A 25,703-nucleotide genomic window follows, 5' to 3' on the forward strand; every position below is an offset into this window, starting at 1 on the left:
CTCACTCCCAAATTACCACTTCTTTGTTAGATTAAGCAGCCAATTTAGTGCAATTTTATTTACAATAATGGATTTTCATCCAATTTATATTGAAATAGAATTTTTCTTAAACTCTCCTCCTACCACTCAAAAAATTAAAATCCCGCAGTTCCAACTCTCTCATCTAGATACTTTTTCATGGGACTGACATTAGTCACTATAAATGGGCGTTCTTTTAAGTGAACTTTTTTTTAAGGGCCTAAAGAAGAATGACAGCAAGATAAAAGATAATGAGAGTGGTTAAAAAATCAAAGTAAACAAAGGAGCAAGAAAAATCAAAACAAAGTCTGAAAAACAAGAGAGAAGCAAACACAAGAGAAGGAAAAGCAAAAATATGGTATCACGTAAAACATTACAGAAAAAAAAAGTCCTGTGCACTTTCTTCATTATTTTACAGTAGTTACAAACCTTGAATGTTAACAGTTCAATGGTTCTTTTAATTCTCTTGGTGGATTTACACGAGTGTGTACAGGAAAACCACCAAAATAATAAACGCTGATCTGCAGACAGAGTTTGATGAGAATCTGGAAAACGTAAGGGTGAAATCCAGGAGTACAAAAAGGCACTTTGGACAGAGTTTAGACATTTTAGGATTTAAAGAATCTGTTCAGCATTCTCTACCGTATTATTCACAATGAGGAGACTGAAGATTATGGTGGTGGAAATTTGTTTATGCTGGTGGGAAAATCAGAAGCCGGTTGTAATTATTTAAAATTATCACCTAAACATTGCAGAGTTACAGAACCTGACCAATGCACACGACTTTTCCCCCCGTTCAACAAAGGTGGTAAACAACAGAAAATGAAACTCAAGGCCCGTGACTGAAACCTAAATTCTCCGCAATGGCTCTATAAATTCTTGTAGAACAAATCAAAAAGAAATTTTGGAATTTAATTCTAAAGACACCACAAATAAAATTCCTAACTCACAGGACAATTAAAATGGTTGGCAAGTTATTGCTAAAGCAACAAAAAAAAAGTGGTTTCAGAAGTCGCGGACACGATGGGCCGAAGGGCCTCTATCCGTGCTGTATAACTCTATGACTCTAAGTCTCATGTACAGCTGAGGACTGCTGAAATTGCTTGAACAATCTGATATGTCGCTAAAGAAAATAAGTGCATTTAACAACACAATAAAACAGCAAAACAATGCACGACATGAAGTACCAAAGAAGAAAAATAACATGGGCAGAGGAAACAGGGACTTCGACAATCCACCTCGTGGAACAGACACTCACCACCTGTACTGATACTGGTGATGGTTATGTTAATTTATCAAACAATGCTCTATTAACTTTGTACTTGACAGTCTTAGTGGTTCATCATTCCTTATCCCCTAATATATATGGAAGTAATATATAACACGCAAGTCCCATTAAGCACTTGTTCTTAGTCCAGGATCATTTGCTTTTTATTATATATAAACTCAACAAAGTCTTGTTTGATGTTCAAAACATGGTGCTAACTTTCTACATAGTCCAAGGCAAGAAAAATTATTTCCTTATGTCATGATTCAATTGTGTCCTCAGGGTCAGCACAACAGGTCACCGTTGTGATCTTAGACCAGAAGGAGGAGATGGCAGCTCATTATTAAGGAGCTCCAACATAACAAACACAAGACCAACAATGAAGTCTATGCAGGAATGGCTTCTCGAGGCATCTCTTGTATGGAAAGCTAGCGAGATCAAGAATTCATTCCTCTGTGCTGTCCCTTTAGTTTCTCACATCACAATCTCATAATTCTCAAGAGGGAGTATTTAGCCTTGTACATCAGAGGTTAGATAAACTTGTGGGGGATGTGCAACATGGGCTTCACCGCCTACACGGGGGCATCAGTACACTGCAGAACATTAATGCTGGGCACAGCTCATCCCTCTTGTTGATATGCTGCATGTTTGTGGCTTTTGAAAAGTTTCAGGAACCATCTGCCGCATGTGGCCTTTCCTTTTATATTGTGGTTCTTGTATTCATATATATATATGTATTCACTCAGTGTGTGCTTTAGATTATACCATTTCACAGACTGACAAATCATCTCATATACCCACAAATTTTCACATGTATGTTTCACTAAGCTACATATTCCTGGTAACGCAGTGACAGAATTATACTGACAAGATTGCTTAGTGAAATGTTTGCACTTGATGTACAGGACACTCACTAATACACCATAATAACTGGAAAAACACTAACGTAAGGGGTAATTTTACAAATTTAGCGGAATTTGGGTGCACGCCTCTTCAAATTTTCATCCATTAAATTCAACAGATGGAAAATCATGGGGAGCCGCGCCTAAAATGTTGATTATACACTCGGAGCGGGTGAAGGTCCTCACTGGGAGTGCAAATTTGTAAAATTGTCTGTTATGTTAATCTCAAAGCAGAAATATTTTCCTTTCTATCTTAGAATGCGCTTATTAAAAAAAAAACTTGGTCTGCTTAAGCCTAAATTCCACATGTAGCATATGGCTGCAGGAGATGGCAACTGGTAGTTTGGATCTACCCTCTAATGACTGGATAATTCAGTGGTTTTCAACAGTGTGCAGAAAACTTTAAACTGGCAGAAAATTGGCCAGATGCCCCATTTCCACCCAAAATCCTGCTTTGCATGAACCGGACAGAGAGTTTTGCAACACTAGGCACATACAGCTCGGAGGTTTTTTTTGGAATGGATTGCTGGGAATAAGCTGCACATATCTCACACAGAAAAGGACAGATAACTCGAAGTGTAGTACGAGACTGTAAAATACTCATGTTACATAGACGACAAAGCATTAGAGTGAAGCTTGAGCAAATTAAGAAAGTTACTTAAACCCTGCCTTGTGACACACACATAGTCAGACTTAAAACTTTACAATATGGTCTATTCCTTCCTTCCCTCTAAAATTATTGAGCTTTTCTATTTGAGTTTTGCTACTGGGGCTGTATTTTTCTTTGATGCTAATCTTTCACTGTATCTTGACTCAATAATTACTCTTAATGAGCTATAATACTTTTACTATAATACTGTCTGATCTCATGTAGTGTTGCTTACGGACATAAATAAAAGCTGTCTCTCTCTTCTTGAGCCAAGAGGGTGGGAGGGACAACCTTCTGTCAAGAATCAGCTAATGACGTTCTGAAACCAAGCTCGGGGATGACTCTCCCTTTGACTTTCTTTCCCTCTCTCCCTGTGGAAAATTTTCTATCTTCTGCTCTGCACCTATCTGTGACATTAGGGCTGAAATAGGGAGCTCAGTGTATAGGAGATTAATCATGAGCCAATATTCTGCCACTCCCATGATGTGTTGCTGCCCCAGCACACTCTGCAATGGTACTGGCCATATAAAAAAACAGTTCAGAGGGTCGTGCCGATTAGTCTGCCTAGTGTAGATCGTCTCAGTCACTGTTTGCTAATTATTTGAGTTTCAAATTTAATACAGCTAAACGACTGGCCATCTGATGAGACATCCATTAGAATAACTCTGTACGCATAATAAAATGTACATTACTGTCACCAATTGTGTCACCAGCTCGATTAATGCTCACATATAATGACGTTATACATCTTGTAATGTACAGTAAAATATTAATCACAATCCTGTTGAAACACTTACATTGCATTACAAAATAACCTATATACACACATCATATCAAAACTCCTACTCACCTCTTGGTCCAAACCATGAAACGAAATAGTAATTTAGCGTCTTGTCCACAGCTTCCATTTTTAAAATCTATGGTAATTAAGCAAAATAACAAGAGTAAATAGAATGCGACGAATAAGAACATTTGGTGCTGTTTCAATGACTGTCAGTATATTCAATATAATTCCTCATTATCTACATCATACCCTGACCATGCATGTTGTAGGAAATTATATTCTGAAGTTTTAAATGGAGGATATTGCAGTTTAATAACATCGATGCTATTATGAGTTTTAGCTCTGCATCTCGGTTTCTCAACAAAGAAAAGAATGTCTTTCAAATGAAATGCACATTTTTCTTTTACACTGAATTCCGTTTATGATAATGGTCTCCAAATTTAAGCATCGGGGAAGGAGGGGGAAGAGATTTGCTTTGTGTGTTAGGTGTACCAAAACTCTAATATAAAGAATGGGTTTACGAACTCTACACCTAGAGCACAGGATGTCGTCCCCCAGAGTTCAGATCGCTCCACTTTTCCTTTAGGGATGGAAGCGGATGGGTGTGCAGATGGCACAGAGCATATTTTCACCACACAGAGTACATTTCACTAGCCCGGGAATCAGGAAAAGTGGCTGAATAAGTGAAATAACAGCAACCGTTAGATTTCCAAAGAGCACTGATATAAGCCAGTGTTTTGACTCCATGAGGCTTTCACAGATTTGTTCGTATGTGCAAATGCTTATTTTTAACCGGAGTAAAGAATCAAATAAACTGATAGCATTTGTGCTCAGTTGGTCTTCAGATAGCTTCAAATTTATAGAAGGGTGGTATGGGTCAAAGAAATTACACAGAATCTACAGCACAGAAACAGGCCATTCGGCCCACCTGGTCCAGGCTGGTGTTAATGCTCCACACAAGCCTCCTCCCTCCCTACTCCATCTGACCCTATCAGCATATCGTTCTATTCCTTTCTCCCTCTTGTGCTTTTCTAGCTTCCTCTTAAATGCATCTATTCTATTCACCTCAACCACTCCTTGTGGTAGCGAGTTCCACATTCTTATCACTCTCTGGGTAAAGAAGTTTCTCTTGAATTCCCTATTGGATTTATTAGTGACTATCTTAAATTTATAGCCCCTAGTTTTGGTCTCCCCCACAAGTGGAAACATCTTCTCTACGTCCACTCTGTCACACCTCTTCATAATTTTAAAGACCTCTATCAGGTCACCCCTCAGCCTTCGCTTTTCTAGAGAAATGAGCCTCAGCCTGTTCAGCCTTTCCTGATAAGTGTATCCTCTCAGTTCTGGTATCATCCTTCTGAATCTTTCTTGCATCTTCACCAGTGCCTCTATATCCTTTTTATAATATGGAGACCAGAACTGTGCACAGTACTCCAAGTGCGGTCTCAACAAGGTTCAATTCAAGTGTAACATAATGAACCCCAGCGCTTTGTTTGCTTTTTTAATGGCCTTATTAATCTGTGTTAAGTGTAAGAAACATTATTCAACCTATCATACAATCAGAAGAAGTTATAACTCAATATTTAGGTCAGACATTTTAATGAATCCAACAATTGGAGAGAAATTAGAGAGATGGGATAAATTTCTGGTCACAGTCTGAGTTCCCTCAATCAGAATTAACAAATGAAAACTTGCTGGACTTGTAAGGACTTAAGCTTTTTTCCATGTTAACTTTAAGATTTTCTTTTAAAAAATGTTTGCAGGTCAAAAAAAGGGAACAAAGGTCATCACCACCTGACGGATACCTTGAACTACTCATTTAGTTTGCTACTTGTGCGACCACATCTCCAGGAGGAAAAGATTCCCATCTAAATCCCTTTGAATAGCTTTGGGAAATGGATCTATGAAAACCCTATGAAGTCAAAATGCCACACTGTCCACCAATGCAGACAAAGATCTCTTTGGACATCCAGCTGTTGCTTCCCTGACATACGATTAAGATCTGTATACTGCTTTTGCTCAGGAACTCTCACCAGTACCTTACAAATAGATCCTCAAGGAAAAATAACAAAAGTATTCTCATGACAGAGTTAGAAAAAGATGTTGAAATTAAGGTAGATTTTCCAATAACACCTGTCATACATCCTTGATGGAATGGTTGTGATCCAGGCGTTAAAAGGCGCAATGCCAAAATATTTGGTGAACTTAATGATAACATTTATCACCCAATTATGGTTTTATTAAGTAATGAAGCAATGAAAAGAATTGATGGAATCTTCGATCGTTGTAACAAAGATGGTTCCATTGGGGCAGGCAAACATTCTAGGAGACAGGGTTTTAAACCATAAAGCTTGGAGGTCAAGATCCAATGTCCGTGTACACCAGTACCTAAGCAATGGGCAAAGTATTGAAGACTCTCATCAGCAAAGCAAATCTTGAGGCTTTTCTTTCAGAGTAGTTGCGTAGCAGAACTAAATCTCAATGCTCCTCTCATAACAGCTGCCAGTGGTTGGTGGTGTCTGCCTTGAATTCTGGTGGCCTCTTTGATTGCTTTTTCTGGCCAAGGCAGTTTCTAGAGGCAGTTGAGTAGCAGTTGGAAGCCTACCTGGCAGCCATGAGAAAGCTTGGCTGATTCTTCATGCCTACCCTGCATCTGAAGAATCATTCAGGGGTGAGAATTAATTCTTCAGATACAGATATTGTTGGGTTACGCATTTACTTCTTTCCATAGACGGCTGCTCACAAACTGTGGTACAGGACTGGTGTGAGGGATAAAATACAATATATTCCAATATGTACAATACCTTGGCTACCTCACACTGATTATACCTAAAATCCATAAGGGTGTGCTAGCACAAATGCTTTGAACAAAAGGTCAGGAAATCTTTACAAAAGTAGAAAGATATTTAGCCCCAGTTTTATTGACCTAGTCGAGGGTGAAGATTCCACTGGACATAAGTCAAAGGAGCATCCAGACCTCTGATGATGCATTGGATCAGATATTGAGAAAGCACCACGTGATCTGACAGGTAGATGTCAACTCAAGAATGAATCCTTCAGAAGCCACTAATTTGCACACTTGGAGAGAAAACTGCCAAATGTTGTTGCAGAAGATAGCAAATGAAAAGGATGGATTATGACAGAAGAGGAACTTAAGACTTCTGACAATATTACAGATATTTAGTCTCAAACTGTACCAATGAATCATGCAGATGATGTGTATACATTGTTTTATCTCCTAATGCCTCAAATGTAAAATTCTCATCTTACGTTTAAATCCCTACATGGCCTCATCTGTCCCTATCTCTCTTGTGATCTGCTCCAGCATTAACCCCTTCCATCCCCAACTCTCTGTTCCTCTGACTCTGGCTTCTTGCGCTCCCCCCCCCCTCCCTTTGTCTCACCATTGGCAGCCGTGCCTTCAGCCGCCCAGGTCCCAGTCCCTGGAATTCCCTCCCTGAATCCCCCTACCTCTCCACTCCCTCTCCTCCTTTGAGACACTCCTCAAAACCCACCTCTTTGACCAAAATCCCTCCTAATTTCTTCTTCTTCTCTAGCTCAGTGCCCATTTTTCTTCATGTCTTTGTGCAGTCTTGGAATGTTTTTCTATGTTAAAGTGCTATATGAATACAAGTTGTTGAATCAGAATTCTTTTAAGTAAGCAACTCTGCTGTTAGAAGTCACAATTACACTGGAAAATCTGATATTAGTTGTGATATCAAGATTGATTTGGGAAGAGTTATAAAGGGGCCATAAGTAAAAAGTTACTACATTTCCTGTAATTTAAGTAACTGCCCATTTGCTTATGGCTGTTTGAAGAGGAAGTTTGACTAGGAATACGTGGGAAAATATTTCTGGAACGAGAGCTGTCTTTTCTATGGATTTATGCGTTCTTTAAATTATTTTAAGGTCATAGTGATAAGAACTAGAATGAGACGTTATTAATTAGCAACTGTAGTGAATTGAGAACTTACTTCTTGATGTCAGTGCTGTTCTGATCACAACACCAATAGTTTTTATTAGAAACATAGAAACAGGAGTAGTCCATTCAATTAGATCATGGCTGATCTGTACCTCAACTCCATTTACCCACCTTAGCTCCATATCCTTTGATACCCTTACCTAATAAAAATCTATCGATCTCCGTCTTGAAAATTCCAATTGTCCCAGCATCCACAGCCTTCTGGGGCAGAAAATTCTAGGTTTCTATTACCCTTTGTGTGAAAAATGCTTCCTGATTTCCCTCCTTAATGGCCTAACTCCAATTTAAGATTATGTCGCCTCCTTCTTGATTCCCACATCAGAGTAAGTGCTTTCTCAGTGTCTAGCCCATCGAATCCTTCAAACACTATTATTACCATTTATAAAGTCAGCCATTAACTAATGTGCTGTCCCTAAACTCAAAGGGATATGCTGTAACTTATTACTAACCTGGAAGTATTACAGGCCAAACATTGTTCCTCTGGCTTTGCACTATCACATAATAGTCTCAAATCTTTTCTGTAGATGCTATGACTTCAAATTTATCTGGTCTTGGTTCCAGGTTTAAACTGGGATTTCAAGGAAGATGGTACAGGGTAGGACCTACAATTGTTCATCACTCTTCCCCTCAGGAATTTGTAAAGAGTATGATCTGAAGTAATGAACTGTATTTACTGTGGTTCACATCACAATATAATATCACTTTTTTTTTTAAAAACAGGGAAAGGTTGATGGTCCTGTATGCTCCAATTTCCACAGTGTATGGAGCAGGAAACAGAAACGGAGACCTGTAACACCAAGTGATGAGGAAGTGACATCACAACACCTTCCATGTCATTTTCCAAGGATACCGCTGGGTATACACGTGCCCTGCACACAGCCGAAGAAAACTGGCTGATAGTGCTACAGGGTTACACTCTCAGATCAGAGGATCTGTAACAGGGCAGCCAGCAACTTCAACTTACCTCAGCCAGGTCAATTTTTCAAATTCATCGGTACATGAGAGCTGTACTGTGGAGGCCGTTTCGCTGCTGTTTTTGACCGACCAAAATAACACTTGGAAGTTTATGCACCCGACATCCCGCCCGGGATTTGGAGCGAGTTCCATATCCAAGGAGGTAGCTCGCCCAACACGTAAACTCGGGTTTAACGGAGGTCACGTCAGGAGCACATGAAAGCACATGTCTCAACTTACACTGGCTAGGGGAAGGTTGGGGGGTTGTGGGGGGGGGGGGAGGAATTGGCCCCAGAAAGGCTACATTGGCCTTTAATAGAGAAGACAAAACTTTGCCTCAGGTGCAGTAGATGTTCAGACGTTGGAAATATCAGATACAGAAAGCAGGTGACCACGAGTACTTTACAATTTCTTTTTTTTCTTTCAGTACATCCCAAAACCAAATTGTAGCCTCTATGGACACTTTCCAGCAGTGATGTAATAAGTCCTCTCCCCTCCCTCCTACCTGTATTGTTGGAACTTCTATTCAGGCTGCACATAGAAGTGACTTTATTGTATATTTATTGCCCTATAGTGAGACACAGGTCCTGAAAACCCAAGATCCCTCTCTTCCGCGATACCTATGGTGCAGTGAGACTTTCACTGCGCTCCAGACTGATGTACCTGACCCCGTCAGCTTTCACAGGATGAGGCAATTTTCATATTTTTGGTGGGCACCTGCCCCGGTATCAACACAGCCTGGGTAGTCAGCAAAATGTGTTGCTGGCCAGTGCTTGTGTGAAAAACTCAGCACATCTGGCTGAGGATTTTAGAACAAATTTGAACTGGGCCCCATTATAAGAAAGCTGTCGTCACCAGGGCAAAAATGTCTAGTTTTTGGATGTTCCAGGCCATAAAACAGGCCTACAACACTCTTGTGGGCCCCACTTCTGCCCAAGAAAATCATAGACATCATAGAAAATTTACGGCACAAAAGGAGGCCATTCGGCCCATCGTGTCCATGCCGGCCGAAAATGAGCCACTCAGCCTAATCCCACGTTCCAGCACTTGGTCCGTAGCCCTGTAGGTTACGGCACTTCAGGTGCACATCCAGGTACTTTTTAAATGAGTTGTGGGTTTCTGCCTCTACCACCCTTTCAGGCAGTGAGTTCCAGACCCCTATCGCCTGGTCTGGGTGACAAGATTTTTCCTCAGTCCCCTCTAACCCTTCTAACAATTACGTTAAATCTATGTCCCCTGATTATTGACCTCTCTGCTAGGGGAAATAGATATCCACTCTATCTAGGCCCCTTATAATTACATATACCTCAATTAAATCTCTCCTCAGCCCTCCTCTGTTTCAAGGAAAACAACCCCAGCCTATCCAATCTTACCTAATAGATAAAATTCTCCAGCCCTGGCCACATCCTCATAAATCTCCCCGTTCTGTCTCTAGTGCAATCACATCCTTCCTGTAATGTGGTGACCAGAACTGTATGCAGTACTCAAGCTGTGGCCTAACCAGTGTTTTATACAGTTCCAGCATAACCTCCTTGCTCTTATATTCTATGCCTCGGCTAATAAAGGAAAGTATTCCATATGCCGCCTTGACCACCTTATCTACATGTCCTGCTACCTTCAGGGATCTGTGGACATGCACTCCAAGGTCCCTCTCTTCCTCTACACCTCTCAGTAATCTCCCATTTATTGTGTATTCCCTTGCCTTGTTTGCCCTCCCCAAACGCATTACCTCACACTTCCAATGGGGTAAAAGACCCAGTGTTTCCCAATCCTGCCTCTTTCCGCTGCTGAAGGTAATCGCCCATCCCAGACACACCCGAAGGTACTGTACACTTGCCTCTTGCAGGTATATAGTACTGGGTGCACAGAGGGCAGGACTAATGGGACACCAAGACACCAGTTCCACCTCCATTAATCACGTCAGGCTGCAAGGAGGCAGGCGCAACAGCTGCCCACCTCTGCCCTGACAGGAAACCCTGGCATTACTTCCAATGGGGTAAAGACCCAGTGTTACCCAATCCTGCCTCTTTCCACTGCTGAAGGTCATCGCCCACCCCACACACACCCGAATCCACTCAGACACAATGAGCTGATTTGTGTAACGGAAATGTCACCTCCCTAAGCATAAAGATGGTAGCCTAGCTTTTCCAAAATGGGTGAAGTTTGCAGCCGATTGTTTAGTTTGAGTCTGGTGTTTCTAACGTCAGCATCCTCCATTCCCCTATGGTAGAAAGTGCTAATGGATCTCCGCCCACTTTTAAAATTGGCATCACCCAATTTGCAAGTGCAAACCGGATGATTGCAATTGAAATTCCCACTAACGCTTCAAAAAATCCGCGGAGACTGCCTCCCGTGATGACTTTTCCGCAGATCTGGGGAATCTTAGGCCTGCATGAGCATAAAATAGCACTGATTACAAAAAGCCATTCGGCCCATAATCCCAGCTCTTTCCACAGACCATGTGCAATCTACCAGGTTGTGGACTCTACCTTTTTAATCTTTCTTACGGCCAGTCCAGCATAAATAGTCCTGATTCCCAAAGATAACCAAGTAAAACTGCAGAAGAACAATCAATCTTTCTATCCGTCTGTATATCCCCACATCTCAATAATTCAAGCACTGTCACGGACCTCCGCGAGTGACTCTCGCCATTCTCCTGGCCTCAGCAACACAGGAACATTTGTGTTCCATGAAATATTTGATAATCCCTGTCTATCTGTCACCTTCAATTCCTTTTCCAATAAAATATTTATCCATGTCCTTAAGTTAACTGACATAGCTTTGCCCATTTTTGCTGTGAGTCAGTTCAATATATCTGAGGGAAAAATATAATGTTCTAATCTCTAGTTATATTTAAGGCTTGTTAATTTAGAATGTGAGTTATCTTGTCCCATGTTTACAATCTGAGTCATATAGCCTGTCTTTTTCTTTTATTCGTTCATGGGATGCGGGCGTCGCTGGCGAGGCCGGCATTTATTGCCCATCCCTAACTGCCCTTGAGAAGGTGGTGGTGAGCCGCCTTCTTGAACCTCTGCAGTCCGTGTGGTGAAGGTTCTCCCACAGTGCTGTTAGGAAGGGAGTTCCAGGGTTTTGACCCAGCGACGATGAAGGAACGGCGATATATTTCCAAGTCGGGATGGTGTGTGACTTGGAGGGGAACGTGCAGGTGGTGTTGTTCCCGTGTACCTGCTGCCCTTGTCCTTCTAGGTGGTAGAGGTCGCGGGTTTGGGAGGTGCTGTCGAAGAAGCCTTGGCGAGTTGCTGCAGTGCATCCTGTGGATGGTACACACAGCGCCGGTGGTGAAGGGAGTGAATGTTTAGGGTGGTGGATGAGATGCCAATCAAGCGGGCTGCTTTGTCCTGGATGGTGTTGAGCTTCTTGAGTGTTGTTGGAGCTGCACTCATCCAGGCAAGTGGAGAGTATTCCATCACACTCCTGACTTGTGCCTTTTAGATAGTGGAAAGGCTTTGGGGAGTCAGGAGGTGAGTCACTCGCCGCAGAATACCCAGCCTCTGACCTGCTCTTGTAGCCACAGTATTTATATGGTTGGTCCAGTTAAGTTTCTGGTCAATGGTGACCCCCGGGATGTTGATGGTGGGGGATGCGGCGATGGTAATGCCGTTGAATGTCAAGGGGAGGTGGTTAGACTCTCTCTTGTTGGAGATGGTCACTGCCTACATCCATTGTCTACATCCACATCATCTACGTCTCTCCGTAATTTGAAGATCTGGGTCAAGGTTTTCCCCTTGCCCCACATTCACCGTCTTTTCTTATAGAATCATAGAAAGATTACATGTTAGGAAGCCATTCGGCCCATCGAGTCCGTGCCAGACTTCAGTAAAATCAAGTTCAGTTGTGTGATTCTATCCTCCCAAGTTCATAGAATCTTACAGCACAGATTGATCATGCCTTCACCGGAGTCCCAGGTCTTGGAAGCATCCTGGTCACTTTTCTATTAAACCTACATATCAATGCCATTTGAAGATAGCGGGGGGAAAAAAAATTGGGTAAGGGCTGTTTTTGGGCGCGGGTAGCGTGATGTGCTATTACCCCGCGCCCAATGACCCCCTGCGCAGGCAGGACGTAAGTTTCGGCCGGCCCGAGGACTCACCTGCAATCAGTGTTCCGTTCCGGGCCTTGCACGTGGAATCGATGCAATTCACACTTTCCACCACAAGGGGGAGCTCAATCTCTTAAAGGGAGGATGTTTCTTCGAAATCTCTTAAAGGTAGCTGGTACCTGTTATTTGCTGAAAATAACAGTCTACTGTCCGCACGGAGTCTGAACGGAGATCAGACATCGCACACGTAAAATACAAATACAGGTCCCATCCCTATGTTTACACACTGATGAGTTATATTAAAACATTGAATAAAGGTTGTGCACTACTAAATCCCACATCCTCCAATCTGCATGCCAGACCTCACCAATCTGCCGATCTGAGTTTGTGCCAGGCCTGCGAGAGTGCGTGCACCAAGGTTCTCTACTGAAGTACTAGAGGCCTTGGTGCAAGAGGTGGACAGAAGGAGGGACATCCTATATCCGCAGTGGGGGGGGGGGGGCAAGAGGCCCTCCAGACATATACTCAAAAGGCAGCGGGGGATGAAGTCAATGCCAGGCACACAGCATCATGACCATGGATGCAGTGCAGGAAGAAGTTCAATGCTTTGACATGAGTGGTCAAGGTGAGTGAGGTCAACTGTCAAGTGGTGTCTCCTACCAACTGCACCACACACTACACCCCCATCACCCACATACCAACAAACTCTTTCCATCAGTTCTCAACTCTTGCAACCAGATGCTTCCCCTCACCCTTATACATTTCCACTGTTTCAAGCCGCCCACCCACAACTCACAGGCCACATACACTGGCAGCTATTCAACCATGACAGGCACATCACCCAGACACACGTCCCGCTTTCTTGCAGGAGAAGGTGGCGCATATCAGGAGGCAGCAAGGGGCAGTGGCATTTAGCCCCTCGAGCCTGTTCCACCATTCAGTGAGATCATGGTGGACCTGTGACCTAACTCCATATACCCGTCTTAGCCCCGTATCCCTTAATACCCTTGGTTCACAGAAATCTATCAATCTCAGATTTAGAATTCACAAGTGAGCGAGCATCAACTGCCGTTGGCAGATGAGCGTTCCAAACGTCTCTCACCCTTTGCGTGTAGAAGCATTTTCTAACTTCACTCCTGCACGTCCTGGCTCTAAATATTAGGCTATGTCCCCTCGTCCTAGTATTCAAGTCCAGGAGACCTCCAAAAACAGTTACAAATGTCTCAGCAGCCAGAAGCAATAATCCAGCCACTAACCTGTAAAATCCTGCATGGTCCCTTTAAATAGCGCTGGTGGGGGGTCCTCCAGGCACTCTAAGACACGTTCAGGTGGTCAGGGTTAAGACTGTGAGTTGAATTGAGCGTTAAGTCTCAAAATGGTGTCTATCACTTTATATCAGCTTTGCACACCGATTGAAGCCATTTTCTCCCTAATTTACGTGATTCCAGCATTCATTATTTGCGCCTGCACTAATTCCTATACCAAGATGGCGTCCGGCGCACGTCACGCTGGAAACGTGCATGCGCGTCCAAGACGCCATCTTGGATGTGAGAGAGGCCGTGTAGCGCCGAAACAACGGGTGCTACACGGCCCAATTTAGCGCCCAGAGTGTCCAAATCGCACACGCTAGGGGTGGTACCATGATCCGGTGCACCCAGTGGGGAGCAGTGCTCCAAGGGAGTGCATCTCAGGAAATCGTGGCTGCACAACTTGTGATTTTTTTAGTCCTCTAAAATTAATAGTTGGAAATTCACAGGCTACACATCTGTGATTTACAAGTTCTGCTTTCTGCGAGCACAGCGGGGAGCTGGGAGTGCCGTATCATGGAATCACCCTTAATATTTCAAACATGGCCACAACAATGCAACGTTAGAATGACATCGTTCAGTTTATACTCAAACACCCTTGAGATCTAGTATTTGATTACCATGGTTAATAATGATTTCACACTTTCAACGAATGATGAATAATTATACCAAAATCTTTCTTTTAAGCTTCAAGATGGTTAACAAATTGCCCTTCTGATCTGTCCACACACTGGACAGAATAACCTTTATACAGTGTGGGTTAGGGGTTCCTGGTATTTAATCATGTGAGCATTCAACAGTTACACTCACAAAGCTCCCCATTGTTTGCATGGAATAATCAGAAGATAACAGTGGGAGGAACTACAATAATCTGTGACTGCAAGATCTTTTAACCGTAACGACAGTTTCCCCAACTAAAATGAAAAGAAAATAATACGTAGACATAAAAATAAAACTGTGAATGTGGAAACCTCAAATAAAAACAGAAAATACAACCAACGCCCAGCAGCTTAGTCAGCATCTGAAAGAGATTGATTAAGGTATGCAGTGGGATCCTTGAACCTCTCTTTCGGATGCTGACTGCTCTGCCAGTTTCTACCAATTTCTGGGGTAGATTTTCATCTTCGTCACGGGGGCAGTAATCCAGCAGAGTGAATAACCCAGCCATTATAGAAGCCGCCCAATTTTTATCCCACTGATTTCAATGCAATGGCAGTCGGGTAGCTTCTATAGCGGGCGGGCGGTCCACTCTGCCACATCACCACCTATGGGGCGAAGACAAAAATTTACCCCTCTGTTTTTATACCAAGGTAGCAGGTAGGCTGTTAAACTATTCCTGCATAAAGGAAAAGAAAACCAAAATGACAGTGCATAAATGATGGTTGCAGTCCAGTAGTATAAGCAGTTCAGTGCTTGCCTTCAACCCAGAGGTCAAGTGGGTTCAAGCTTCAAAGCCAACTGTGACTCAAACACACCTGCTGCACTCCATTAGTTCTTGGCTGGGTCATTGGATGAAAGCAAGGTAATCTCTCTCAGGAAGAGGTGAACACCACCTTGCTATCATCCAAATGAACCATTGCCAGACACTCGTGAAATGGCAATGAAATCTGTTCAGCTCAGAAGGCACATGAACCTAGAGATTCCTGCTGGAGATATCAGAGAATTCATGTTTAACGCGATCATGTAATATTGCTCTGTCTCATATATCAATGTTGGCATTAATCTGTTTATTTTATAACGTGTTAACACCTCCATTAAAACTGGAATGCCATTCGCCAACAACAATTTCTAGGTTATTGCAATCGAGCACTTTGCAAATGAGAGTAAAGTAAAATCACAAAAAAGAGCAGGAAAGAAAATGAATCTAAGAGTTATCTCTTATCAACTTAAATTCTATTTTGGTCCTTTTAATGCCCACTTTTAAATGTTACTGCATTGCTGCTGTAAGTATTGATTAACAAACAATCAAATGAGCATTTAGGACAAATAAAGGCTCATTTTATTGATTTCCAAATATCCTGCTTAGGCTTTGAACAATAAAAGTATCAATCTGTTGCATATCAGAACACTATGTTACAGATTCTCAGGATTATATATTTTGGGGTACAGTGTCCACTCTGGGCGCAATCGGGAAATTGGGCCCAAAATGCGCCTGAAATTGCGCTAGTTAGGGCAGAGTTCAAGTTTCTGCTAAAATGCATTTGCCTAATCACAAAAATAAGATCTTCCATGAGTAGGGGAAAACCAGGGAACTACAGGCCAGTGAGCCTAACATCAGTGGTAGGAAAATTATTGGAAAAAATTCTGAAGGACAAAATTAGTCTCCACTTGGAGAAGCAAGGATTAATCAGGGATAGTCAACATGGCTTTGTCAAGGGAAGATCATGTCTGACTAACTTGATTGAATTTTTTGAGGGGGTGACTAGGCGTGTGGATGAGGGTAACGCAGTGGATGTGGTATACATGGATTTCAGTAAGGCCTTTGATAAAGTCCCCCACAGGAGACTGGTCAAGAAGGTACGAGCCCATGGAATCCAGGGTGCCTTGGCACTTTGGATACAAAACTGGCTTAGTGGCAGAAGGCAGAGGGTGATGGTCGAAGGTTGTTTTTGTGACTGGAAGCCTGTGGCCAGTGGGGTACCACAGGGATCGGTGCTGGGTCCCTTGCTGTTTGTGGTCTACATTAATGACTTGGATATGAATGTAAAAGGTATGATCAGTAAGTTCGCTGATGATACAAAGATTGGTAGGGTGGTAAATAGCGAGGAGGATAGCCTCAGTCTGCAGGACGATATAGATGGGTTGGTCAGATGGGCGGAACAGTGGCAAATGGAATTTAACCCGGAAAAGTGCGAGGTGATGCACTTTGGAGGGACTAACAAGGCAAGGGAATACACAATGAATGGGAGGACCCTCGGCAAGACAGAGGGTCAGAGGGATCTTGGTGTACAAGTTCACAGATCCCTGAAGGCGGCGGAACAGGTAGATAAGGTGGTAAAGAAGGCATATGGGATACTTGCCTTTATTAGCCGAGGCACAGAATATAAGAGCAAGGAGGTTATGATGGAGCTGTATAAAACACTGGTTAGGCCACAGCTGGAGTACTGTGTGCAGTTCTGGTCGCCACACTACAGGAAGGATGTGATCGCTTTGGAGAGGGTGCAGAGGAGATTCACCAGGATGTTACCAGGGCTGGAGCGCTTCAGCTATGAAGAGAGACTGGGAAGATTGGGTTTGTTTTCCTTGGAGCAGAGGAGGCTGAGGGGGGACATGATTGAGGTGTACAAAATTATGAGGGGCACAGATAGGATGGATACTAAGGAGCTTTTTCCCTTCGTTGAGGGTTCTATAACAAGGGGACATAGATTCAAGGTAAAAGGCGGGAGGTTTAGAGGGGATTTGAGAAAGAACTTTTTCACCCAGAGGGTGGTTGGAGTCTGGAACTCACTGCCTGAAAGGGTTGTGGAGGCAGGAACCCTCACAACATTCAAGAAGCATTTGGATGAGCACTTGAAATGCCATAGCATACAAGGCTATGGCATTATCTACCTGTTCCGCCGCCTTCAGGGATCTGTGAACTTGCACACCAAGATCCCTCTGACCCTCTGTCTTGCCTAGGGTCCTCCCATTCATTGTGTATTCCCTTGCCTTGTTAGTCCCCCCAAATGCTGGAATATGGGATTAGAGTAGACAGGGCTGATGGCCGGCGCGGACACGATGGGCCGAAGGGCCTCTATCCGTGCTGTATGACTATGACTCTATGAACCAGTGCAATTGGGCAGCGTAACAGAACGTAATTGTTTATTTCTTTTTCTCTGCATTAAAAAGTATTCCTTGATGCATTTAAGAATGAGTGCAGTTTTATTAATACAGCTGAAAATGGGTTTATCACAAAAAATAAGCCTCTTTAATAAGGGTGTCCAGTCCTCCACCAGGCTTCAACCTTGCCTGTGAGCAATACCACGCTAGTACTGAAATGTGGCCGGCCCTCCACACAGGGATGGAATACCATGTTCTCAATTGTACCATCACCCAAAAAAGCTTTGACATTTTGTATAACTTAATTCCAAAAAAAATTTGTGAAAGTAAGTTTCTTGATTGCAAGCTCCCAGCACACAGCATTATCCTTCAGGAGCACAGATCAGGAAATTGCGAGTATATAGCCCACGATTTTCTAGCTATTAAAATTAACAAACAGAAAATTGTGCACACTATTTTCCCCAATATGTGCTCCCGGAGGCAGAGACTCCACGCTGGGAGGGAGCACTGGGAAAATTTACCCTGTGTGTCAAATGCTAGAGTGTCATTGTCGATAAAGAAATTACATTGGAAGAGTGTAGTACCATTTACGTTTGACTGCATGACATAGGGTGTTATCCTGCCGAGGTAACAAACATAAAAATAAGAACGTGAGTAACTTTAGGGGCAAACATTCCTTTTTCAGAGATGAAACCTCTTATCCCTAAATCCCTTCTCTTCACAAACCTCATTCAATTGTGTTTTGAATGTTTTTGTAATATGTGCTTCAGTGAACTTCGCTGGTAATTTACTTCACAATTCTGTGACCCTTTGAATTAGAACGTTCCACGTGACTTCCTTTCTTATTTCTAATTTGCTCTTTTTTTAAAAAAAAAATTGCTTTTGGAATAGTGCCTTGCACAGTAATGGCTGCAACATGCCGGAGAAAAATCCCAGCAAAAAGATATGAAAAGAGGGCATCGTCACACTACGCACAACTGGAAAGCAATACTGCAACAATAACAAACTTAAGTACAAGATCCTAACAGTAAAAACACATGAGACCAGATTACACTAATCAACAGTTTAAAGCAAGACAACAGCCATTGTGTTTCAATAAGGATGAAGCATGAGAGAAGCCTAATTAAGCCCGATATCAGCAGGGTCAGGGTGGATATAACTAAGGCAGTAAGTCGTGGGGTGTGCACGAGGAAAGGTGTTAGAATCATGGAAAATTTACAGCACAGAAGGAGGCCATTCGGCCCATCGTGTCCGTGCCGGCCGAAAATGATCCACCCAGCCTAATCCCACTTTCCAGCACTTGGTCCGTAGCCCTGTAGGTCACGGCACTTCAGGTGCACATCCAGGTACTTTTTAAATGAGTTGAGGGTTTCTGCCTCTACCACCCTTTCAGGCAGTGAGTTCCAGACCCCCATCACCCTCTGGTGAAAAAAATTCTCCTCAGCTCCCCTCTAATCCTTCTACCAATCACTTTAAATCTATGCCCCCTGGTTATTGACCTCTCTGCTAAGGGAAATAGGTCCTTCCTATCCACGCTATCTAGGCCCCTCATAATTTTGTACACCTCAATTAAATCACCTCTCAGCCTCCTCTGTTCCAAAGAAAACAACCTCAGCCTATCCAATCTTTCCTCATTGCTAAAATTCTCCAGTCCTGGCAACATCCTCATAAATCTCCTCTGTACCCTCTCTAGTGCAATTACATCTTTCCTGTAATGTGGTGACCAGAACTGTACACAGTACTCAAGCTGTGGCCTAACCAAGGTTTTGTACAGTTCCAGCATAACCTCCCTGCTCTTATTTGCTATGCCTCGGTTAATAAAGGAAAGTATTCCATATGCCTTCTTAACCACCTTATCTACCTGTCCTGCTACCTTCAGGGATCTGTGGACATGCACTCCAAGGTCCCTCACTTCTTCTACACCTTACAGTATCCTCCCATTTATTGTGTATTCCCTTGCCTTGTTTGCCCCCCCCCCAAATGCATTACCTCACACTTCTCTGGATTGAATTCCATTTGCCACTTTTCCGCCCATCTGACCAGTCCATTGATATCTTCCTACAGTCTACAGCTTTTCTCCTATCAACCACACAGACTATTTTTGTATCATCTGCAAACTTCATAATCATGCCCATTTAAGTCCAAATCATTGATATATAACATAAAAAGCAAGGGACCTCGTACTGAGCCCTGCGGATCCCCACTGGAAACAGCCTTCCAGTCACAAAAACACCCATCCACCATTACCCTTTGCTTCCTGCCAGTGAGCAATTTTGGATCCAACTTGCCACTTTCACTTGGATCCCATGGGCTTGTACTTTTTTGACCAGCCTGTCATGTAGGACCTTGTCAAAAGTCTTGCTAAAATCCATATAGGCTACATCAAACGCACTACCCTCATCGACCCTCCTTGTTACCTCCTCAAAAAACTCAATCAAGTTAGTCAGACACGACCTTCCTTTAACAAATCCATGCTGACTGTCCTTGATTACTCCTTGCCTTTCTAAGTGATGGTTTATCCTGTCCCTCAGAATTGATTCCAATAATTTGCCCACCGCTGAGGTTAGATTGACTGGCCTATAATTACTTGGTCTATCCCTCGCTTCCTTTTTAAGCAACGGTACAACGTTAGCAGTCCTCCAATCCTCCAGCACCACGCCTGTATCCAGAGAGGATTGGAAAATGATGGTCAGAGCCTCTGCTATTTCCTCCCTTGCTTCTCTTAACAGCCTGGGATACATTTCAACTGGACCTGGTGATTTATCTACTTTCAAAGAAGCTAATCCCCTTAATACTTCCTCTCTCACTATGTTTATCCCATCCAATATTTCACACTCCTCCTCCTTAACTACAATCCCTGCATCGTCCCTCTCTTTTGTGAAGACAGACGCAAAGTATTCATTAAGAACCAGACCCACATCTTCCACCTCCACACATAGGTTACCTTTTTGGTCTCTAATAGGCCCTACTCTTTCCTTAGTTATCCTCTTGCTCTTAATGTATTTATAAAACATCTTTGGCTTTTCCTTGATTTTACTTGCCAATATTTTTTCATGCTCTCTCTTTGCTTTCCTAATTTCCTTTTTAATTTCTCCCCTGCACTTTCTATACTCCTCTAGGTTTTCTGCAGTATTGAGTTCTCGGTGTCTGACATAAGCTTCCCTTTTTTGCCTTATCTTATTCTATATGCTCCTTGACATCCGGACATAGTTAGACATGGTTTTCAGTGTTCCAACAAGAGGGAATATATTCTTGTAACTAGGATGTGTTACAAGTAATGCGCAGCTAAGCAACTAATTAGAAAAAACCTGCAATAATGGTGCTGAAGCACCTGTTAATTCCTTTAATAGACGCACGTGGTATAAATAATGCTTAGTGCATCAGTCCAACTGTGCAGCATGCCATCTGGACCACTCAAAGAGGCATCGAAAGGCCCGCTTTACTGAATAGGTCCTTCAGATTATTGTGGAAAGCATGAGAAAATGGAGACATGCCCCCTACAGATGAGAAAGGAAATCCACCACTTCGCAGAGGGTCCAGGAGTGTGGGAGGAAATCACATGGGAGGTCAACAGTCTCCACAAGCCACCTTACTTGGAGAGATATGAGGAAAGTGTCCAATTTCTAAAAAAAAGAGCCAGGTTAAGCAAAAACAATGCCATCACTTCTGTGACACTGCAATTATATGGGTACAACCGTAAATGGCCTTACATTTCTACATATGAGTATTTCACATTAGTTGAAGTAGCTATCAAAGCAGGTTACAAGAGTCAGCTACATTTACCTGAATAGTTTCACCTAAGAATATTGTTAACTTAAATTTAGCCAGTAAATAAGGAGAAACTGTTCCCATGGCAAAAGGGTCGGTAACCAGAGGTCACAGATTTAAGGTGATCGGCAAAAGAGCCAGAGGCAACATGAGGAAACATTTTTTATGCAGCGAGATGTTATGATCTGGAATGCACTGCCTGAAAGGGCGGTGGAAGCAGATTCAATAGTAACTTTCAAAAGGGAATTAGATAAATAAATAGGAAGGAAAAAATTTACAGGGGAATGGGACTAATTGGATAGCTCTTTCGAAGAGTCGGCACAGGCACGATGGGCCGAATGGCCTCCTCCTGTGCTATACCGACCGTGATACTTTGCTGAAACTTAAACACAAGAGAGAGGTAATGAAGATATTTCTCATCATTACAACAGGCTAAGTTTCTCAACCTGTTCACCAATAGCTGAGAAAGATTACTCACGAACTATCCTTAAGCAAAGGTAGAACTGACAACGCAAAAGTACTCATTTTTCCAGTTTCAGCTGGCACGGTATTCTACATTTAATTTTACTAGACCTGATTATGTATACAATATAATGTTGTACAGGCTTTGTTTCTCATTACAAAATTACATCTCAAACAATCCATAACACCACCTTAGTGGGACTGCTGGCGACACACAACCATTAAAGTAGGCAATTATGGATGTCATAGGGTATCATGGAAGGGCACGGGGTGCTCAAATTTGCACAGTAAACAAAGCTCCTGGTTTGTGCGATGATAACAGCAAACGCTCACTGTGGCAATGATTTTTACTTTAATCAGATTCTGCCCTGCTGTAAAACATAAAAAGTACTATCACTGTAATAACAATATGAGTAACAATACCCGTGTGCCTATCCTGTGCCATCTCTTTTTTTTTTAGAAACAGGAAGGTTACAATCCCAGGAGAAGGAAGCCAGTACTATGGCCATCAAACACACCCATTCACACCTAAAGTCACTTGAAGCAAATGTCAGCCCAGCCACAAACACCTTTGGCGGGTATTAGTGAGCTTGATGAAGAAACACAGGGTGACTGAGTCACTGATCGCAGGAGAGGAAAGGGCAACAGAGGTGGATAAAGGAGGGCTTATGTGAAGATAAGACGTGATCACAGGTCCAGCTGAATCAATTCATGATTCTGGTCTCGTAGGGTCACTGATGAAGGATCCTTCACAAGAAGAGTAAGTAAGTTGCCTCGCTGTACAATACAATTCACTGGGCATTGTCATGCAGCAAGATCTGTCTCCTCTGTGGACTGCCATAGCATTAGTGGCATCTGCAGGGGAGACCTCAGGTACGTAGGTGGTGTGAACATCTCCCAGGAATCTTCCTACTGACGTTGAGATCCACAGTTTAAAGCTTGATAAAGATTAATTTCAGTGTCCTTGGAACAGCAATCAAGGAGGGATCCAGAGACCTTGCAGCAGTGCAACAGTCTCTGTCCACAGAATCAGTCGTCACAGTCGGGGCTTGGGCTCCAGTGCTTGCATGCTTGCAAAAGCACAGCAGGAGATGAATGGCTCTCAAGGCATCACCAGTCCCAGGCCTAGTAACTGCCTACGGGCAAGTGACAGAAGAAACACCAAAATTTGGACATGTTATTCCTGGCACACTGATAGGACCATCTAGTTCTGCAATACGTAGAAGTAGGCGGCCAATGGATCCTCAGGGGACCTCTCAAGAATACGACACATTGGGGGTGATTTTCACTTCTGGCGGACATCGGGCAGAAGGTGGGAGGAGCGAATACGCCACCCGTCCGATGACATCAGAGGTCCGAACCCTTTTAACGGTTGGGGCTCATTTGTATAATTCCAGGACTGCGAGCGCTGAACCAGTGCTTGGTTTTCAGTGCAATACAAAATCCAACGGGGCAATTTTAGTTACGATATATGTACAAAGTTCTGCATTCTGTCCTGTTTGAAGAAATGAACAATGTGCAGGCCTCAAAAGGAAAACAAAAACAAACTGATCAATGGCGGCCACATCCAACCCACTCGGGGCACTGGCTGGTAGGCTGCAGGAGATCAATGCTGCCCCTCCCCTAATCCCCATCCTGGAACCTGCCTTCCTCTAGCTCTTCTGCTGCAAGCGTTGCTTTTTCAGTAATAATATTGTGCAGCATACAATGGTTATTCTGCCAACTCAGTCAGCCCAAATTGCAAGGCACCATTGGAGTGGTCAAAATATCGGAAATGATGTCTTCAGGAGGCCAAAGGTCTGCTCTATTATTTTAAATCTAAGTTGATCTTATGTGGTGTGGAGGTTCTACAGAGGTGTAATCTGCCATTGTGGAGCAAGGAACTCATGCATTCGGTCTTCCCCATTCAAGTTACTCAACAACTGTAGAATCCTTGGTTCCCTCAAGATGTGTGCATGGTGAGCACAGCCCAGAAAATATGCATTCGCTTGCAGAATGTTTTGCTGGTAGTTGCATAACATGTGTATGTTGAGAAGCAGTAAGCTTTGCTGTTGATAAATGGGAAGAAACGCCAAACGGTGACGCAAGTACAATTAATGACGCTTTATACTCAGGGGATGGCAAACGACTGGTAAAATTGGTTCTGTATGCTGCAGCTTAAGTTGATGCATACTGGCACGTGGTGAAAAAGGGCATTTGTTACCTCAGCGAGGCTGGGTGACTGCATACTGGTTGATATCTCCTTTGATGTGTGGAGAAGTTGAGTGTAGTGGTTCTCTTAGTTCACCTCCTCTGACCTCAAGCCTCCCAGGTCGTCATCACCTGATAACTGCTGCTCCTCATACTTCAAAGTACCTAGCATTAACAGACTTAATGCACTCTCCACATTGCAAAGTTCTTCGAAATCAGAAAATCGGGCGGGTTGGGGCCTGTAAAGGGATCCATCCAATTTTCCTTCCATTTTAAATTAAGGGAGGGAAATCAACATGTTTCTTCACAGACATGCACTCCGACCTAGCCGATGTTCCACTGCACCTTGGTGATCCGCCCCATTTTACTCGATCGTAACACATCATTAGCAACAATTCGCCTCAGTGCCCTGGGCAATGAAGAGGAAAAGATAAAAAATTGCCCAGGGGTCCCATTCTTAATTAGCATCTAGTGACTCATGCTAGAAACTCCATATCCAGACAGGATCAGATTTGGCTATGACGCCCCCATAGTCCAATAGCCTGCTGACACTGTACGGGCCCACACATAAAGAAAGGCGATTTGTGATGCAGCACTAGAACGTGCCAGTTACCTGTGGAATTGTGCACAATCATAATTATGATTACGTTACAATTATGAAGCAGGCTATCCATCGATATTGTACATAGCCACATACACCATGTGACTTCAACACTGTTCACTGAACTTAGCAAAATACATTCGCTGGTTTTTTTTTTCAATTTTCAGCCCAACCTGAAGCCGACTGAGTACCGGTCAGGACAAAAAAAGACTGCAAATTTTGAGACGGCTTCCTGCAGCTGAATGAGGATGCACATGTACAAAGACTCAGGCTATCATTATGCTCCCACTCATCGGTGTAAAGCAATTTTTGATACATATCAACGTGAAAGCAGCAGTGTAACTATGGAGTCAGGTCCTGATCAATCTCCCGAACTCAACGGAAGTAGTCAAACACTGCTTGGGCTTCACACCGAGTGCAGTAGAATCACAGAAGCACAGAGACAGGCCATTCAGCCCATCAAGTTTGCCCAAGTGTTTTTCTGCATATGAGCTACCTGGTCCAATCCCATTCCCAATCCCCAAAATTTAAAAAAAATTAAGCAATTATATAATTCTCCTTAAAAAGAATTTGTGAACTCTACGACAGCTTGTGGCAGAGAATTCCACATTCTAACCGCTCTCTGTGTAAAGACATTTTTCCAACCGCCCTTTAAATTTTTTTTGTGATTCTATTAAATTTGTGCCGTCTCATTACTACCTTGCTGACCAGTGGACACAATCAATCACTATTTACCCTCTCATAATCTTAAAGACTAACCACTAACCTTCTCAGCAACCAGTAGCAAAGCCCTAACTTCTCAAAGTCTCTCTTCATATCTGCATCCCCATATAAAATCCGAGGGAATCTATGCTGCGCCATTTCACGGAATTACACAGAACGTACAGCACAGAAACAGGCCATTCGGCCCAACTGGTCTATGCCGGTGTTTATGCTCCACACGAGCCTCCTCCCTCCCTACTTCATCTCATTCGATCAGCATATCCTTCTGTTCCTTTCT

At 43.0% G+C, this 25,703-nt stretch overlaps 1 protein-coding gene across 1 annotated transcript in view; it reads right to left on the reverse strand.

Moving 5' to 3' along the window:
• Nucleotides 1-25,703, reverse strand: part of LOC137313285 (very long chain fatty acid elongase 5-like) — a 94,495-nt gene that overhangs the window by 43,050 nt on the left and 25,742 nt on the right. Inside the window, exon 3 of the mRNA XM_067979410.1 lies at nucleotides 3,687-3,753. Within this exon, the coding sequence (XP_067835511.1) occupies nucleotides 3,687-3,744 (58 nt within the window). The 5' untranslated portion in view covers nucleotides 3,745-3,753. The remainder of the gene's footprint in view (nucleotides 1-3,686; nucleotides 3,754-25,703) is intronic.

This window comes from Heptranchias perlo, unplaced genomic scaffold (assembly GCF_035084215.1).
Source record: "Heptranchias perlo isolate sHepPer1 unplaced genomic scaffold, sHepPer1.hap1 HAP1_SCAFFOLD_460, whole genome shotgun sequence".
In the NCBI taxonomy this organism is placed as follows: domain Eukaryota; kingdom Metazoa; phylum Chordata; class Chondrichthyes; order Hexanchiformes; family Hexanchidae; genus Heptranchias; species Heptranchias perlo.